This window comes from Macrobrachium nipponense, chromosome 28, assembly GCF_015104395.2.
Source record: "Macrobrachium nipponense isolate FS-2020 chromosome 28, ASM1510439v2, whole genome shotgun sequence".
NCBI lineage: Eukaryota > Metazoa > Arthropoda > Malacostraca > Decapoda > Palaemonidae > Macrobrachium > Macrobrachium nipponense.
The window spans coordinates 35,895,793-35,914,755 of NC_087217.1; the positions used below are offsets into that span (position 1 = coordinate 35,895,793).

Consider the following 18,963-nt stretch of genomic DNA (forward strand, 5'->3'; position numbering starts at 1 on the left):
CGCGCGCGGATTCTCCGCCACAAATCTCCGAAATGCGTGAGTCCCATTCTCGGAATATTTGCTCCGTTTCCTATTAGGCATTTCATAGAGTTTTATATATGAAAATGTGTGCAATTTCATGTAGAATAAAACGAAAAATATGTGAAGGTTGTAGCTTTTCTTATTTCCGAAATAATTGCATATAAATAAATATATATAAAAAAAATTCGACATTTGGTCAACTTTAACTCGTCAGATATGGTCGAAAACTGCATTTGTAAGCTAATATTCTTACAGTATAGTAATATTCAATCATTTGTCTTCATTTTGAAAGAAATTGGAAGTCTCTAGGACAATATTTAGATTTATGGTGAATTTTTGAAAAAAATATTTGTTTACGTACGCGCGTTACGAATTCATGCATTATTTTGTGATAATATTTTCTCTGTGTTGCTTTTATCGTTTTAAAATGTGTTATATACCAAAATGATCGCAATTTAGTGTACATTACAACGAAAAAAAAGTAACTTGTTACCTTTTTGCGCTATCATATATCGCATTATTTATATATGATAATGATAACTTTTTTTCATTTCTGATGATTGCATACTAAACTTCAGGCAATGACAAAAAAAGGAGCCAAAAATGAACTCTTAATCTTGAAAACTAAGCGCGCTGTGATTTTTGGAAAAAAATATTTTTTCCGCTTCCACGCTCACTCTGAAACCCCTCCGGCACACGGGAGACATTTTTTTTTTTTACCGCTTCAGCGTTTAAGGGTTAATATAATTTGCATAATCTTTATGGTCTGAACGGCATTTCTACAAATGTATGAACTCTTTAGACAGCGCAGGCGCTGTTAACTGAAAATTGTGCTGTAAAAATACCTTTAAAATGCCTTATTTTTTTAATGAATATTTTTGACAACAGCCGTAAAACCGATTCGCCATTGAGCGATTGCGCCGTTAACCGCCGGCCGCCTGTATGAAGCCTAACCTTGCATAATTTCAGGTTATTACTGCACCTGAAGCAACAGCAGACATTTTCTGATTGACACTGGATATTCCATTTCAAAATAATTTGCTATCTCTTCTAACTCCAGCCTACTTAATTCAGCCAACCTTTCATGCCACCCCTCTCCACTCAGGAGCTCATTTATATCCAGTGTAGCCATAATTAGTACTTTACACTAATTATCTTCACAAGAACAACACAGTAAATGCCAAACCAAAAATGGAGGTGTATATGTGTATCCTTCCAGAAACCTTCTCTTCCTAAAAATCAAACTTGCACTCACACAAATGGATGTGCAGGATCGTATCATCCTGTCATGGTCGCCAATTTGTAACAGCTCATCTAACCATTACCAAACCCAAACCACAAGTTCTCGTCAGGTATCCTTAAAATCACCTACCATATGAAGGCCACATATGGGGTGAAATCATATAATACACCAATAATAAGGAGTGCAAGAATGAACTCAAGGGGGGGAGTAAGTAAACACCATGAAAAACCATAAATTTAATACAAAAATAAACATAGAAATAATACTGAACCTCTTTAATACAAGATATAAATGAACCAGGCCCCCTTTAGAAATATTACTAAACCTCTTTAATACAAGATATAAATGAACCAGAACCTCTTTAGTACAAGAAATAATTGAACTATGATCACACTATTATGATAATAATAACTGAAAACTCTCATGCCCTTTATTCTTCATCTTTCCAGTTTAACCCATTTTTATATGGGGTCACCGTTATGAATGAATCGTCTCCATCAATTTCTGTCCTGTGCATCATTCTCATAAATACCTTTCCATAACAAATCTTCCCCATACACAATCATGCCATCTCTTTCTTGGTCTTCCCTTCTTCCTTCCTACTTTTGTTGATCCTCTTATATACTCATTTCTAATCCTATCTAATCTTATTACTCCCAACATCCATCTCAACATTCTCATTTCTGCTACATCCATCTTCTTCTCTGTTTTCCTCATACCTGCTGTTTCTGTTCCATATAACATAGCTGGTCAGACCACCATCCTATGAAACTTGACCTTCAATTTCGAGGAACCTTCTTGTCACAGAGGACCCCTGATGCAGACCTCCAGTTATTCCATCCTGCCTGGATTCGATGTCTCACCTCTTGGTCCATGCTTTCACTATCTTTTAATATGGACCCTGAGTACTTGAGCTACTTTACCCTCTTTATCTCTTCCCCATCCAATCTTATGCTATTTCCACCGTCCTCAGTAATACTGGAACACATATATTTGTTTTTTTATCTGCTTATTCTCATTCCTATCTCCTCAAGTGCTGCTCTCCACTCTCCAACCTCCCCTCCAACTCCTCCTCCTCTCTGAACACAGCACAATGTCATTTGCTTATAATAAGCATCATGGCGCTGCCTCTCTAACATCCTTGATAATTACATCCATCACGATGTTGAAGATGAATGGGGTAAGTGCCGACCGTTGGTGTAATCCAACTCTCATCTAAGATCCATCTCTCTCCAACACTGCTTCTCACTCTAGTATACACATTCCTGGACATCTCCTGAATAATTCTGACATACTTTTCCAACACTATCTTCTCCCTCAAACATCTCCATATTTCCTGTCTTGGAACTCTGTCAGGTCTATGAATACGAGATGCAGGTCTCCTTGTTTTTTCTGAATTTCTCCATCAGCTGCCTTATGCAAAATATTCCATCCATTGTGCTGCTTCCCACCATAAATCCTAACTGTTCTTTCCCTATTCTCACTTCTTCTCTTAGCCTGCCATGTATTATTCTTTCCAAAGTCTTCAACGTGTGGGACATTAGTTTGATACCTCTATAATTACTGCATTCCTGGACATCACCTTTACCTTTAAATACAGTAGTGCCTCAGGATACAAAATTAATCCGTTCCGAAGCGGCTTTCGTAACCTGATTTTTTTGTATCTCGAACTACGTTTTACATGTAAATTGCCTAATTCATTCCAAGCCCTACAAAAACACCGCAGTAAATTTTATTATAAAGCTAAATTGACCAATAAACAATGAAATACAACAATTTGGACCATTCAATACCTAACATAAACTATACTATACCTGTAAATAAAGTGTATTAGTGTACATGGTACAAGAAATACTGTACATACATATGTAGAAAAATGTGGAACCTTACCTTTCGAGTGAGGCGATCTCCGAGAGTGGCAACAGAGGAGGACAAATGGCAGAAAACATGAACACTTAAATTTACGAAACACATTAAAAAATGGCAGAAAACATTAACACTAAACTTTACAAAACACATTAACAAATGGCACAAAACATTAACACTTAACTTTACAAAAAACTTAAAATTAAAATTTTTTTTTTTCTTTTGTTTGTACATTTTTTTTATACTTTTTTATACTTTACGTTTTCTACAAAATTTCAATTTCTTCGCCACTTTCAACTTGCTGTTTTTTCTTATCACTTGGATCTTCCTGTTTGCTTACTACTACTAAAGACCTCTTTAAAAAATAAGTATCCAAAGAAGATTGCTTCTGCCTGCTTTTCACAATGTTCCTGAAACGACTCAGGCAAACATCATCGAACTGCACAAGCATACGACCTGTGTAACCCTTTTTGGGGTGTCTTTTCTACAAACGATTGCACTTTATGAAAAGCAGCTAGAGCATCTTTAATTTCTGCTGTTGTCATAGGGTCCTCCTCCTCCTCCCCGCTGCAGCTAGAGAACTCTTCTTGAATGACGTTATGGTGCTCCTCGAGAAGGTCATTGATGTCCTCCCGTCGACGACCAGCCCAATGGACTTGCCGAGTGCAACGATCTCATCAAGATCTGGTTGCAAAACAGTTTCAGGAATGTCAACTATTTCTGAATCTCCATCAGCTTTGCCCACGTCGAATCCCTCGAAGTCTTGGGTGGATACGACATCAGGCCAGAGTTTCCTCCACGTAGAATTCAAGGTTCGCCTCAAAGCTTCCTGCCAAGCTTGATCAATGAGTTGGATGCATATCACGATAGCGAAAATGCTCCTTCCAAAATTCACGCAAGGTGAGGTTTGTGGTATGGACAGCTTTTTGAAGTTCGATATCACTTGCTGGTCCATGGGCTGGAGGAGAGTGGTGGTGGTAGGTAGAAGATAAAGAACCTTGATGAAAGAATACTTCACTAGGATATCTTCCTCAAGGCAAGGAGGGTGAGCAGGGGCATTGTCCAACAGCAGCAGACATTTCAGAGGGAGGCACTTCTCTTCCAAGAATTTCTTCACTGTTGGGCTGAAACACAGTGAACAAAAGTCTCGTTACCCAGGCTTTCACATTAGCCTTCCACATCACTGGAAGCTCCTCCTTTAGCACTTTGTGGGCCTTGAAGGCCTGAGGAGTCTCTGAATGATACACAAGTCGGGGCTTGACTTTACAATCCCCACTGGCATTGGAATAAGGTGCTAGCATAAACCTGTCTTTCATAGGCTTATGCCCAGGTAGCTTTTCTCTTCCTCCGTGATGTACGTCCGACGAGGCATTTTTTTTCCAAAAAAGGTCAGTCTCATCACAGTTGAAGACTTGCTGAGAACTGTACCCTTTGTTGATTGTCATCTCGTCGAACGTCCTAATAAAGGCTTCGGCCGCTTTCGTCTCCGACTGGCAGCCTCCCCATGCCGCACCACTGAATGGATGCCAGTCTACGGAATTTATCAAACCACCCCCGAGAAGCCTTGAAGTCTGGGGTTGGTGTCGATGTCCCTTCTCCTCCATCGTCTTCAGCCTGGGCAATCAGATCACCGAAAATAGCGCTGGCCTTATGGCAGATTGCCATCTCGGTTATCGTATCGCCAGCGATTTCTATGTCTTTTATCCGTACAAGAAACAGCTTCTCCATTTCATCATGCACATGGCTCCTCTTGTTGGACAAAATAGTCACGCCCTTGGAAGGTGTAGCTGTTTTGATGGCTTCCTTCTGCCTAAGGATGGTGCCTATCGTCAAGGGATTTCGGCCGTATTCCTTAGTAATCACACTCAACCGCGTGCCAGCTTCATACTTCTTAATGATCTCCATCTTTTTCTCCAAAGAAAGCATCCTCTTCTTTCCGTGAACTTCAGCAACATTCTTGGGAACCATGGCTATAATAAAGTTAATTAAGTTCACACACAACACGATAAAGTATACGTACAAGTAGAAAGTGAAATCACTAATACGAATTTACGTTAACTAATGAAATACGTATATGTGAACGAATGAATTCCGCATGCGCACGATAACGCTGGTGCGACGATAGATGCTGACCAATAGGAGAGCAGGATCTTATGGTGGTGGCTAGCATCAGGAACCAAAGGGAGAGCGGGAGGATGGTGGCGAGTCTACAGAGTTAGAGGGGCGCAAGTTTTAAAATTGTTCTCGGCGGTCCGGGCGAATCTCGGACTATACAGTACACCCTTTCGCAATCTGAATTATTTTCGTATGCAGAAGCTAAAAAAATCGTCGTCTTTGCTTTCCTAACTTGGATTCTTCTTAACCCTTAAATACCGAAGTAGTATTTTAAAAATCATCTCCCATATGCCGGCGGCATTCTTGAGTGAGCTCCAAAGCGGAAAATTTTTTCTTCAAAAAATCACAGCATGCTTAGTTTTCAAGATTAAGAGTTCATTTTTGGCTCCTTTTTTTGTCATTGTTTGAAGTTTAGTATGCAACCATCAGAAATGAAAAAGAATATCATTATCATATATAAATATTGGGATAGATGACAGAACGAAAAAAAAATTTCATATATAATTGTATACAAATCGTGCTCTGAGCAAAACGGTTAAAGTTAACGAGTTAATTTTTTATACGTTGTATTGTATACTAAATTGCGATCATTTTGGTATAAAACACATTGTAAACCGATCAAGACAACACAGAGAAAATATTATCACAAGATGATGCATGAATTCGTAACGCGCAGACGTAAAAAAAGCTGTTTTCAAAAATTCACCATAAATCGAAATATTGTGCTAGACACTTCCCGTTTCTTGCAAAATGAAGGTAATTGATTGAATATTACTAGACTGAAAGTGTTGTAGCTTACAATTGCAGTTTTCGACCATTTCGGTAGTTAAAGTTGACCGAAGGCCAAATTTTTTCTATTTATCGTTATTTATATGAAGATATTTCAAAACTGTTAAAAGCTACAACTATGGGTTGTTTTTTGTTGTATTCTACATGAAATTGCGCACATTTTCGTATATAAAACTTTATGTAACAGCTAATTTAAAATGGTGCAAACATTATGACAATTGGACAAAAAAAAAATTTTTATTTTTTCGGAAGAGTTACCGCGTGGACGTAAGGAAAAAGTTTATCTCATAAATTTACCATAAATCAAAATATTGTGCTAGAGACTTCCAATTTGTTGCAAAATAAAGGTAAATGATTGAATATTACTAGAATGTAATAGTTTTAGCTTACAATTGCGTTTTTTTACCATTTCGGTCCAGTCAAAGTCGACCGAATGGTTGAAATTTTGGCACATCGTTATTTATATGAAAATATTTCAGAACTGATAAAAGCTACAACCATGGGTTATTTTTAGTTGTATTCTACATGAAATTGTGCACATTTTCATATATAAAACTTTATGTAACGGCTAATTTAAAATGGTGCAAACATTACGACAATCGTACAAAAACATTTCTGATTTTTTTCGGAAGTGTTACCGCGCGGACATAAGGAAAATGTTTTTTTTTTTTTTGTTTTTTTTTTTTTTTCATAAATTCACCATAAATCGAAATATTGTGCTAGAGACTTCCAATTTGTTGCAAAATAAAGGTAAATGATTGAATATCATAGAATGTAATAGTTTTAGCTTACAATTGCGTTTTTTTTACCATTTCGGTCGAGTCAAAGTTGACCAAAGGTTGAAATTTCGGCACATCGTTATTTATATGAAAATATTTCAAAACTGATAAAAGACACAACCATGGGTTATTTCTTGTTGTATTCTACATAAAATTGCGCACATTTTCATATATAAAACTTTATGTAACAGCTAATTTAAAATGGTGCAAACATTACGACAATCGGACGAAAAAATTTATGATTTTTTTGGAAGAGTTACCGCGTGGACGTAAGGAAAAAGTTTTTTTCATAAATTCACCATAAATCGAAATATTGTGCTAGAGACTTCCAATTAGTTGCAAAATGAAGGTAAATGATTGAATATTACTAGAATATAAGAGTTTTAGCTTACAATTGAGTTTTTCTACCATTTCGGTAGTCAAAGTGGACCGAAGGTTGAAATTTTGGCCCTTATCGTTATTTATATGAACATATTTCTAAACTGATAAAAGCTACAACCATGAGTTGTTTTTTGTTGTATTCTACATGAAATTGCACACATTTTCATATATAATACTCCATGTAACGGCTAATATAAAATGGTGCAAAAATTATGTCAAGGTGACGAAATAATTTCCGAGATGTGTCGCTGATGCTTTTTAGTGCAAGAAGAAAGAAATTCATGCCTGCACACCTGGGTAACGATTGTAAATAAAACAACGCCTTGATCCGTGAGCTCCCAGCATCCCCCAAGGCGCGTGATTCAAAAGTTTTTGCCTAGTAGGCCTATAAATATTTTTCCACGAATTTTTAATAAAACTTTTCGTCAACGTACCATACGTCCAATCGGCACCCCACAGACAATTTTCGTCAACGTTTAATACGTCCAATCGGCGTTAAAGGGTTAAGTAGGGACTTTCGTATGTTGAGGTTCCACTGTATAGGTATCAATATGCTTTCCCCCATTTCTGGTATCTTTTCCTGTTCAATGTCTACCCCTTTCTCTTCCAAGGCTTTCCAGACTTCAACTGGGGTTAAGTCAGGTCCTGTTGCCTTCCCATTCCTCATTCTTTTTAAGGCTCTTATCACTTCATCCCTAGAGATCCCCAGTACCATTCCCATGTTTACTTGTCCAGCCTCTCTTACAAGTCTCATTTTTTTCAATCAGGAGTTGCTCAAAATACTCTTAATTACGATAGAAAATAGCACCCTTAATTAAGATAGAAAACATCTCACATTCACACCAAAATTAGGGGTTCAAGAAAGGAATAGGGGATCATAAAGACAGAATAACCTAATGAATTACACTAAGATTTATCTTGTCACAATGATGCCTCGTAGCAAATAATTATTAAACTTCTTGATAAAATAAGGAAATCCTCCATGTGTGAAGTAGTGCACAGGTTTTTTTACCATATCGGTCGAGTCAAAGTCGAAGGTTGAAATTTTGACACTTATCGTTATTTATATGAAAATATTTCAAAACTGAAATATTTTCATATTTCATCTACAATAAATACACAGCCATGATCAATATTATTTACAGGTATAAAAACCTTACCATGGGATAGCGAGATCCCACTGGCTTTGTAACTGGACCAGAGGTGGTGAGAAGGATCCTGAAGGGTCTCCAGAAGGGTAATCCAGGATAATCTTTTAGGACTGAAGATAAATATACTCCAGAATACTAGAGTAATCTCAAAACCACATCCTTCATCAAATGTAGGCAAGAAGCAAAGTCAGGCAAGGGGAGGGAACACACACACACACACACACACACACACACACACACACACACACACACACATCTTGAAAAGTAAAGACAAGCATTAATAACTAGCAAACAATTGTTATAACTCAAGGAGGTTAACCCTCTTACGCCGACTGGACGTATTTTACGTCGACATTTTTTGTCTCCCGTGTGCCGACTGGACGTATTTTACGTCGACTTACAAAAGTTTTTTTTGAAATTTGCGGAAAAATACTTATAGGCCTACCAGCCTAAAACTTTTGAATCACGCGCCTTGGGGGATGCTGGGAGTTCACGGATCAAGGTGTTGTTTTGTTTACAATCGTTACGCAGGCGCGCAAGCGCGAATTTCTTTCTTGCCGCACTAAAAAGTATCTGTGACACATCTCGGAAATTATTTCGTCACTTTGACATAATTTTTGTACCATTGTAAATTAGCCGTTACATGAAGTATTATATATGAAAATGTGCGCATTTTTATGTAGAATACAACAATAAAATACTCATGATTGTAGCTTTTATCAGTTTTGAGATATTTTCATATAAACGATAATTGCCAAAATTCCAACCTTCGGTCAACTTTGACTCTACTGAAATGGTAAAAAAACGCAATTGTAAGCTAAAACTCTTATATTTTAGTAATATTCAATCATTTACCTTAATTTTGCAACTAATTGGAAGTCTCTAGCACAATATTTCGATTTATGGTGAATTTATGAAAAAACTTTTTCCTTACGTCCGCGCGGTAACTCTTCCGAAAAAAATCATACATGCGATTGTGGTAATGTTTGCACCATTTTAAAATTAGCCATTATATAAAGTTTTATATATGGAAATGTGCGCAATTTCATGCACAATACAACTAAAAACAACCCATGGTTGTAGCTTTTATCAGCTTTGAGATATTTTCATATAAATAACAATAATTGCCAAAATTTCAACCTTCGGTCAACTTTGACTCTATCAAAATGGTCAAAAAAACGCAATTGTAAGCTAAGACGCTTATATTCTAGTAATATTCAAGCATTTACCTTCATTTTGCAACAAATTGGAAGTCTCTAGCACAATATTTCAATTTACGGTGAATTTATGAAAAAAATAACATTTTCTTTACGTCCGCGCGGTAACTTCCGAAAAAATCATACGTGCGATTGTGGTAATGTTTGCACCATTTTAAATTAGCCGTTACATAAAGTTTTATATGAAAATGTGTGCAATTTCATGTAGAATACAACAAAAAATAATTGAAGGTTGTAGCTTTTCTCATTTTTGAAATATTTGCATATAAATCACGATAAATAGAAAAAAAACCACGTTCGGTCAGCTTTGACTCTACCGAAATGGTCGAAAAATGCAATTGTAAGCTAAAACTCTTACAGTCTAGTAATATTCAGTCATTTATCTTCATCTTGAAGCAAATTCGAAGTCTCTAGCAAAATATTCTCCGCCACAAATCTCCGAAATGCGTACGTACCATTCTCGGAATATTTGCTCCTTTTCATATTAGGCATTTCATAGAGTTTTATATATGAAAATGTGCGCAATTTCATGTAGAATAAAACGAAAAATATTTGAAGGTTGTAGCTTTTCTTATTTCTGAAATAATTGTATATAAAAAATATATATATAAAAAAATTCAACATTTGGTCAACTTTAACTCATCAGATATGGTCGAAAACTGCATTTGTAAGCTAATACTCTTACAGTATAGTAATATTCAATCATTTGTCTTCATTTTGAAAGAAATTTGAAGTCTCTAGGACAATATTTAGATTTATGGTGAATTTTTGAAAAAAATATTTGTTTACGTCCTCGCGTTACGAATTCATGCATTATTTTGTGATAATATTTTCTCTGTGTTGCTTTTATCGTTTTACAATGTGTTATATACCAAAAGGATCGCAATTTAGTGTACATTAAAACGAAAAAAAGTAACTTGTTACCTTTAACCGTTTTGCGCACAGCGCGATTTGAATACAATTATATATGAAATTTCGTTTTTGCGCTATCATATATTGCATTATTTATATATGATAATGATAATTTTTTTCATTTCTGATGGTTGCATACTAAACTTCAGCCAATGACAAAAAAAGGAGCCAAAAATGAACTCTTAATGTTGAAAACTAAGCACACTGTGATTTTTTGAAAAAAATATTTTTTCCGCTTCCGCGCTCACTCTGAAACACCTCCTGCACACGGGAGACAATTTTTTTTAACAGCTTCGGCGTAAGAGGGTTAAATGACATATGAAACTTACAAAACTATGTTTAGCAAATTTAATAAAAACTAGTTTTAATAATAATACTTAATGAAAAAGGATCACATACTGACTCTATATACACACACACACACACACATACATACATACATACATAGCAATCCCCAGGTATTGGCAGGCTCGGTTACTAGCAAACCGGTTTTTCAGCCTGTGTAGAGATGAAAGTTGGGCGATTTTCAGTGCCTATATGTGCTGATTTAACCACCATGAAGCAGCAGTGACAGCAGTTCCTTATCATGATGGTCATCAGATGTATGAAGGACCCTCCAAAGTATTCCCAAATCCCCGAAGAAGTGCCTCTTGAATTGCCTCCTGAAGGTGAAGAGGCACCCTCAGAGGAAATGTAACTCCTCTTCTTAACTGTGCAGTCATCTTTGTCATTCATTGGACTGCACAGGTAATTCATCATATCTAATCAACATTTATCACTGGTGAGGTACTATTTATGTAAGTTGTACAGACTTTCTGTTGCAGTTCCCTTTAATCATGGAGGAATGGGAAGAAGAGTGACACTTAAGTGTTTTTGTACTCTCCAATCTAACAGCTTTTTCTCTCCCTATATGTATTCCACATCACTTCTCTTTCAGTTTTAATCTGTAGTATTCAAGTGCTCTTATTTGTCTTGCTTTAGTTTCTTTGTTTCTGTCAGGTCAGGTAGAAAAGGAGCATCTGCAAAGAAAGAAAAAAATTAATTAAGATCGACTTTCATGTCAAACACACTTAAAAAAAAAGTACTGTAGTTTCTAAAACACAGACCTCTTCAAACAAACCCATTTTTCATACAATCACCATGCCACTGTGAAAGTTTGAATTATGGTCTGCCACAGTAGGGATCCTACAGCTTTTAATTGCTTGGTAGTAATGAATAAAACTTGCTTTTATTATAAATGTTAATTTTTCTGTGTTGCAAAGATTAGTATAGGGCTTATGTATACATTTTAGGTTTGTTTTCCAAATTAACTAAGAAAAATTGAACTTAACAATTTTAAGTATACAAGTACTATTAGGATTCCTTATGTACGCTTATATAAATTTGTAATGTTTCAGGTTTTATGTTGAACGTAGATCTAAATTCATTATGATGATCCAGAGAGCTGTTGAAATTTTGAAAAGCAAACCTGGCAACTGTGCACCATACACTGTGGTAAAGGAAGAGATGGGTATGCCAGAAACATCTTGTCGGAAGCTTTTCAAAAGTTTAGAGTTTCAGAGGTAAAGATTTTTAAATAAATGTTCTTATTACATATATTTTGACCTATTTTATCAATATAGCCTTCAGTTTACTTTATTATGTACTAAACTTATATACTTGAGTATTTAGAGCTGATCTTATCTTGACAACACTGCAAATTAATATAGTATATATGTAATGAGGGGCATCCTCCCCTTATACATGATACAGTAACGTAGCCGACCTGCAACCTCTAATCATCATACAGGCAACTGCAAAAATGAATTAAGGCACTGAATTAAACTCTGAATTACAAAACTAACTACGTATTCCCTAGAAGAGAAGCAAAATTTTAACTATTGCAAGAACGGTTAGATTAACCCTCTTACGCCGGAGCGGTAAATAAAAAAATGACTCCCGTATGCCGGAGGGGTTTGAGAGTGAGCGCGGAAGCGGAAAAAATATTTTTTTCAAAAAATCACAGCGCGCTTAGTTTTCAAGATTAAGAGTTCATTTTTGGCTCCTTTTTTTGACATTGCTTGAAGTTTAGTATGCAACCATCAGAAATGAAAAAAATTATCATTATCTTATATAAATAATGCGATATATGATAGCACAAAAACGAAATTTCATATATAATTTTATTCAAATCGCGCTGTGCACAAAACGGATAGAGGTAACAAGTTACTTTTTTTTCGTTGTAATGTGCACTAAATTGCAATCATTTTGGTATATAACACATTGTAAAACGATAAAAGCAACACAGAGAAAATATTATCACAAAATGATGCATGAATTCGTAGCGCACGGTTGTAAAAAAAATAATCTTTTTAAAAATTCACCATAAATCGAAATATTGTTATAGAGACTTGCAATTTGTTTCAAAATGAAGGTAAATGATGGAATATTATGATACTGTAAGAGTTTTAGCTTACAAATGCAGTTTTTGACCATTTCGGATGAGTTAAAGTTGACCAAATGTCGAATTTTTTTTTTAAATTTTTTTTATATGCAAATATAAAAAAAATGAGAAATGCTACAACCTTCCAATATTTTTTGTTATATTGTGCATGTTTTTGCGCACATTTCCATATATAAAACTCTAAAAAAAAAGCGTAATATGAAAAGGCACAAATATTAGGAGAATGTGACCTACGCGTTTCGGAGATACGCTGCCGAGAATTGGCAAGCGGAGGGAAAAAAAATATTTTTTTCAAATATTCACCATAAATTGAGATATTGTTCTAGAGACTTGCAATTTGTTTTAAAGTGAAGATAAATGATTGAATATTACTAGACTGTAAGATTTTCATGTTACAAATGCGTTTTTCGACCATTTCGGTTGAGTCAAAGTTGACCGATCGTAGTTTTTTTTTTACTTATCGTACTTTATATGCAAATATTTCAAAAATAAGAAATGCTACAACCTTCCAATATTTTTTGTTATATTGTGCATGTTTTTGCGCACATTTCCATATATAAAACTCTAAAAAAAGCGTAATATGAAAGGCACAAATATCAGGAGAATGTGACCTACGAGTTTCGGGGATTTTCGGCCGAGAATCGGCGCACGGAGGGAAAAAAATATTTTTTTCAAAAATTCACCATAAATCGAGATATTGTTCTAGAGACTTGTAATTTGTTTTAAAGTGAAGATAAATGATTGAATATTACTAGACTGTAAGATTTTTATGTTACAAATGCGTTTTTTGACCATTTAGGTTGAGTTAAAGTTGACTGATCATAGTTTTTTCGTACTTATCGTACTTTATATGCAAATATTTCAAAAATGAGAAATGCTACAACCTTCCAATATTTTTTGTTATATTGTGCATGTTTTGCGCACATTTCCATATATAAAACTCTAAAAAAAAACGTAATATGAAAAGGCACAAATATTAGGAGAATGTGACCTACGCGTTTCGGAGATTTTCGGCCGAGAATTGGCGCGCGGAGGGAAAAATTTTTTTTTTTTCAAAAATTCACCATAAATCGAGATATTGTTCTAGAGACTTGCAATTTGTTTTAAAGTGAAGATAAATGATTGATGATTGAATATTACTAGACTGTAAGATTTTTTATATTACAAATGCGTTTTTTGACCATTTCGGTTGAGTCAAAGTTGACCGATCATAGTTTTTTTCGTACTTATCGTACTTTATATGCAAATATTTCAAAAATGAGAAATGCTACAACCTTCCAATATTTTTTGTTATATTGTGCATGTTTTTGCGCACATTTCCATATATAAAACTCTAAAAAAAAAGCGTAATATGAAAAGGCACAAATATTAGGAGAATGTGACCTACGCATTTCGGAGATTCGCTGCCGAGAATCGGCGCGCAGACGGAATAAAAATATTTTTTTCAAATATTCACCATTAATTGAGATATTGTTCTAGAGACTTGCAATTGTTTTAAAGTGAAGATAAATGATTGAATATTACTAGACTGTAAGTAATTTGCTTACCCAAAAAAAACCAATATTTATAATATATATATATATATATATATATTATAATATATATATATATATATATATATATATATATATATATATATATATATATATATATATATATATCTATATAGGTATATATATTATATATATATTATATATATATAGATATATATATATATATATATAATAGATATACTATATATATATTATATAATATATATATATATATATATATATATATATATATATATATATATATACATATATATAGTATTATATATATATAATTAGTATATATATATTATATTATATATTAAATATTATATATAATATATATATTATATCTATATATATATATATCTATATATAAATATATATATATATTATATAATTATTATATATTATATTATTATATAATATATCTATATATTTATATATTATATATCATATATATATATATATATATATCTATATATATATTATATATTTGTAATATTTATTATATTTATAATATAGTATATATATAGTATATATATATATATATATATATATATATTATATATATATATTATATATATATATTATATATATAAACAGGCAGTGGTCCCCGGGTTACGACGGGGGTTCCGTTCTTGAGGCGCGTCGTAAGCCGAAAATCGTCGTAAGCCGGAACGACACTTGGAAATATGCCTTAAACTAAGAAAAGTTAGAGACCTTACCTGTGTGACATGCAAGTATATTGCATGATGTGTAGTGTGGTTATTTCAATGGCAAAGGATGGTTCTTGAAGGTATAATTCTTTATTAAACTCTTGTGACACTATAAAGCACAATGTACTACACTTAATCCTTAGGTTAGATTATACACTAAACACTATATTATGCACTGTACACTTCGTAGTAGTATTTGTTAGATCCTGGAGTACACTAAAATCCCAGTCTGGTAGCTCTGGAAGGTAAAAGTATAACACAATTAGTACAAAATACTACACAAAGTCCTGAATGCAATATGTAAATTATAGATATCAAGAGTAAAAGAGTTAATGTATGTTAATTAATTCCTTACTTTTAATTTATAATTCCTTACTTTGAGTTATATCAAGAGTAAAAAAAGTTAATGTATGTGAATTAATTCCTTACTTTAGTTTTTTTAAATTTGTCGTTCAACGTTAACCCTGGATGCACAAAGTCTTATGTGGACCCCATAGCCTACATCATTCAGGGGGTTCTGGGAATGTAAAACAAAAAATAATTAGTATATCAGTAAGTACTCTATGCATAGTAATTACATACATAATATGCACCATACAGTGGTTTAATATCACATATATAACATGTATAAAAATTAAAACTTGTTAATGTATGTTAATTGAATTCCTTACTTTTAGTTTAAATTTGTCGTTCAACGTAACCCTGGATGCACAAAGTCTTATGCTGCCCATAGCCTACATCATTCAGGGGGTTGGGGGTTCTGAATGTACAAAAGATAATTTTGTCAGTAAGTACTCTATGCATAGTAAGTTACATACAGTAATATGCACCATACAGTGGTTTAATATTGCATATTGTAAATGATTGGTCTACACCCCCTGTTCAGCAGGGAGTTTACAGTATGTAATTCCATGAAGGACCTTGATCACTTATCCCATGTGAGAGATCTTGGTCACTTTTTTTTTTTTAGTATGTACGTATAAAACTTACTTAATGTATGTTTACTACTATGTATAATTCCTTACCTTTAGTACAGTAGTACATAGTTTTACAGTTGTCGTGCTATGTTATGTAGTAACCCTGGACAAAGTTTTATGTGGCCCCATAGCCTGCATCATGGAGGGGGTCCTGGTTTTCTGGAATGTACCAAAAAAGTATCAAAGTTAAGTCATGTTATGTATGTTTAGTAAGTTACATACAGTAACCATACGTACAGTGGTTTATAACATGTACATATGTACATAATCAAACTTGGTTGGAAATTCCTGTAAAAAAAGTTATGTACGTATGTAATATGTACTACTGTATGTAAAAACCTTACTGTTCATACTTTGTTACACTACATGTTACATGTGATACGTATACTTTCCTGAAGGGTTTTTTCCATCCAAAAATGGTGCTTCTACTTGTAGTTATCCCTTGATGACACTTGTAGTAACAACCTGGAGTTGTGTGAAAAATGTTGGTTCTGGAAGGAAAAAGTAACAAAATTAGTGTACAAAATATACACTACAGAAAGTTTGTGAATGCAATATGTTAATTACTGCAGATATATCAAGAGTACTAAAAGAGTTAATGTATGTTAATTAATTCCTTACTTTTAGTTTAAAGTTGTCTTTCAATGTAACCCTGGATGGACAAAGTCTTATGTGGCCCCATAGCCTACATCATTCAGGGGGTTCTGGAATGTACAAAAAATAATTTTGTCAGTAAGTACTCTATGCATAGTAAGTTACATACAGTAATATGCACCATACAGTGGTTTAATATCCACATATAACATGTAGTATAAAACTTAATTTAGAAATTCCTTACATAACTTACCAACTTTTAGTGAGTCTCAAAGCTGTTACCTAGGTTGTGGGAGATGGAGGTGGAGGTGTAGAGCATTCATGATAAGGATGCATTCCAAACCTAACTTCAGTGTGCTTTATCACAGATAACAGGCTAGGATGATGGGCAGTCTGAATGAAGAATTAATATTAAAGGACAGTATGTAACCACTTAGGTGTACAAAATTTATTGTACGTATGCAAACATTAAACACAACTGAGAATTCCTTACCTTCAGCAAAATGAAGACATGTAGGCTATGTAGAGGTCTGGTTTATGTAAGTCACAGGTGCATGCCAGTCTGGAATGATAATGTATACATATGATTATAGTATGTATGTTACATACATAAACATGGTTATTACATATGTAATATTAAAACATTAATAAAAAAAATGTCCTTACCAAATTCTAGTGGTTGGCTGCTTACTGGGATGGCCATATGGTACATGAGAGTGGGTGGCTGGGCTATGGAGTGGGATGGGCAGGTGCTTGGGAGTCTGGAATGATAAAAATATATAAAATGATAGTTACTACTACTGTAACTCACGCACATGTTATTACTGTTTTGACATATGTAGTGTGTAATACGTTGTTCAATATAAAACATGAAGAATTCTTTTCACCTGAAGGAATGGGAGAGGTGATACTACTCGTATCAACTGATTTGGGCTCTGGAGAGGTGATACTCGTATCACTGATGAGGGAACATCTACATCTGGAAAGAATGATAGGGTACATAAATATATTAAGGTGGATGTAATTGTAGCATATGTACACTTTTAATAAAATTTCTATTAGCAATTTATAAAACATTTTATACAAATTTGTTAAGGATTCCTTACCTGATGTATAGGGCGAGGCATCAAAACCATGGAAAGGCTCAGGGTCATCTGGGTCACTGTCACTATCAAAGGGGTCTGAAATGAAAAAAAAAAAAAAATAATAAGGTTATGCAACATCAAACACATTGTACCACTATGTAAGTTAGTGTACGTATGTATGTAGGGTGTAAACAATTTCCAACATGAAAATGAGAAAAATGAAATTGCTTACCTGATTGTACAGGTGGGCGGGCTGATACAGAGGGTCCAGGTACAGGGGGATCTGGAACTGTCACAGGTAGTACAGGGAGATCTGGAACTGTCACAGGTAGTACAGGGAGATCTGGAACTGTCACAGTAGTACAGGGGGATCTGGAACTGTCACCACTTCTGCAATAAAATTACAAATGATGAAAATTAATGAAGTTACAATTTACTCTTACATTTAGTTGTTACATTAAAAAATTAACACATTTTAATATGTACACTATGTAAACACATAAATTAGTAAAACAGTTCAGAATTCCTTACCAGGACTAGGAGTGGGAGGTGGTGGTACTGGAGACTTGTGAAAGAAGTGTCAAGCCTGGACTGCACACTTCTCTTCGTCTGCTTCTCCTTCAGGGTCTCCTTGTAGAAAAGAAAAGTCACCAAATCCATGATTCCTCTCTTGATTTTGTCAAACCTAGAAACGTTAGGGTCTTCTGCCTCAAAAGAAAGCCAAGGCTCTCTCCAGATGAGTAAAACCCTCTGACAAGCCTTTCACCGTTAATGACCTGGGTTTTGGCTCTGGTGCCGCCTCCTCTTCCTCATCATTGTTGTTCAAGTTCTAGTAAGTCCTCTGCAGACAATTCCTCTCCATGGGAAGCCAGCAGCTCTGTTACATCATCAGGTTCAAGATCTAGTTTCAGCCTCTTGCTTAGCCCTACGATCTTCCTCGTCACAGTCTCGACGTCTCTGCCTGGTCAAAGCCTTCAAAACTGTGCACAAACTGTGGACACAGTTTCCTCCAGGCCCCATTTAAAGTGGTCGTCTTCACCTCGTCCCAAGCACTTGCAATGTTCTTCACTGCATCTGCAATGTTGTAGCCCTTCCAGAATTGCTTCAGTGTCAACTCCTTGTTAGCTTCTATGGCCCTCAAA

At 34.6% G+C, this 18,963-nt stretch overlaps 1 protein-coding gene and 1 long non-coding RNA gene across 2 annotated transcripts in view; one reads left to right on the top strand and one right to left on the bottom strand.

Moving 5' to 3' along the window:
- LOC135201156 (general transcription factor 3C polypeptide 1-like) overlaps window positions 1-18,963 on the top strand; it is a gene marked incomplete in the record, with an annotated part of 923,347 nt that overhangs the window by 139,669 nt on the left and 764,715 nt on the right. Inside the window, 1 exon segment of the mRNA XM_064230032.1 lies at window positions 11,872-12,036. Within this exon segment, the coding sequence (XP_064086102.1) occupies window positions 11,872-12,036 (165 nt within the window).
- Window positions 16,136-17,299, bottom strand: LOC135201317 (uncharacterized). The gene is made up of 4 exons (XR_010311491.1): window positions 17,230-17,299; window positions 16,990-17,129; window positions 16,764-16,846; window positions 16,136-16,633 (listed from the first exon to the last, which is right to left on the bottom strand). It is a non-coding gene; the product is annotated as an uncharacterized LOC135201317 (long non-coding RNA).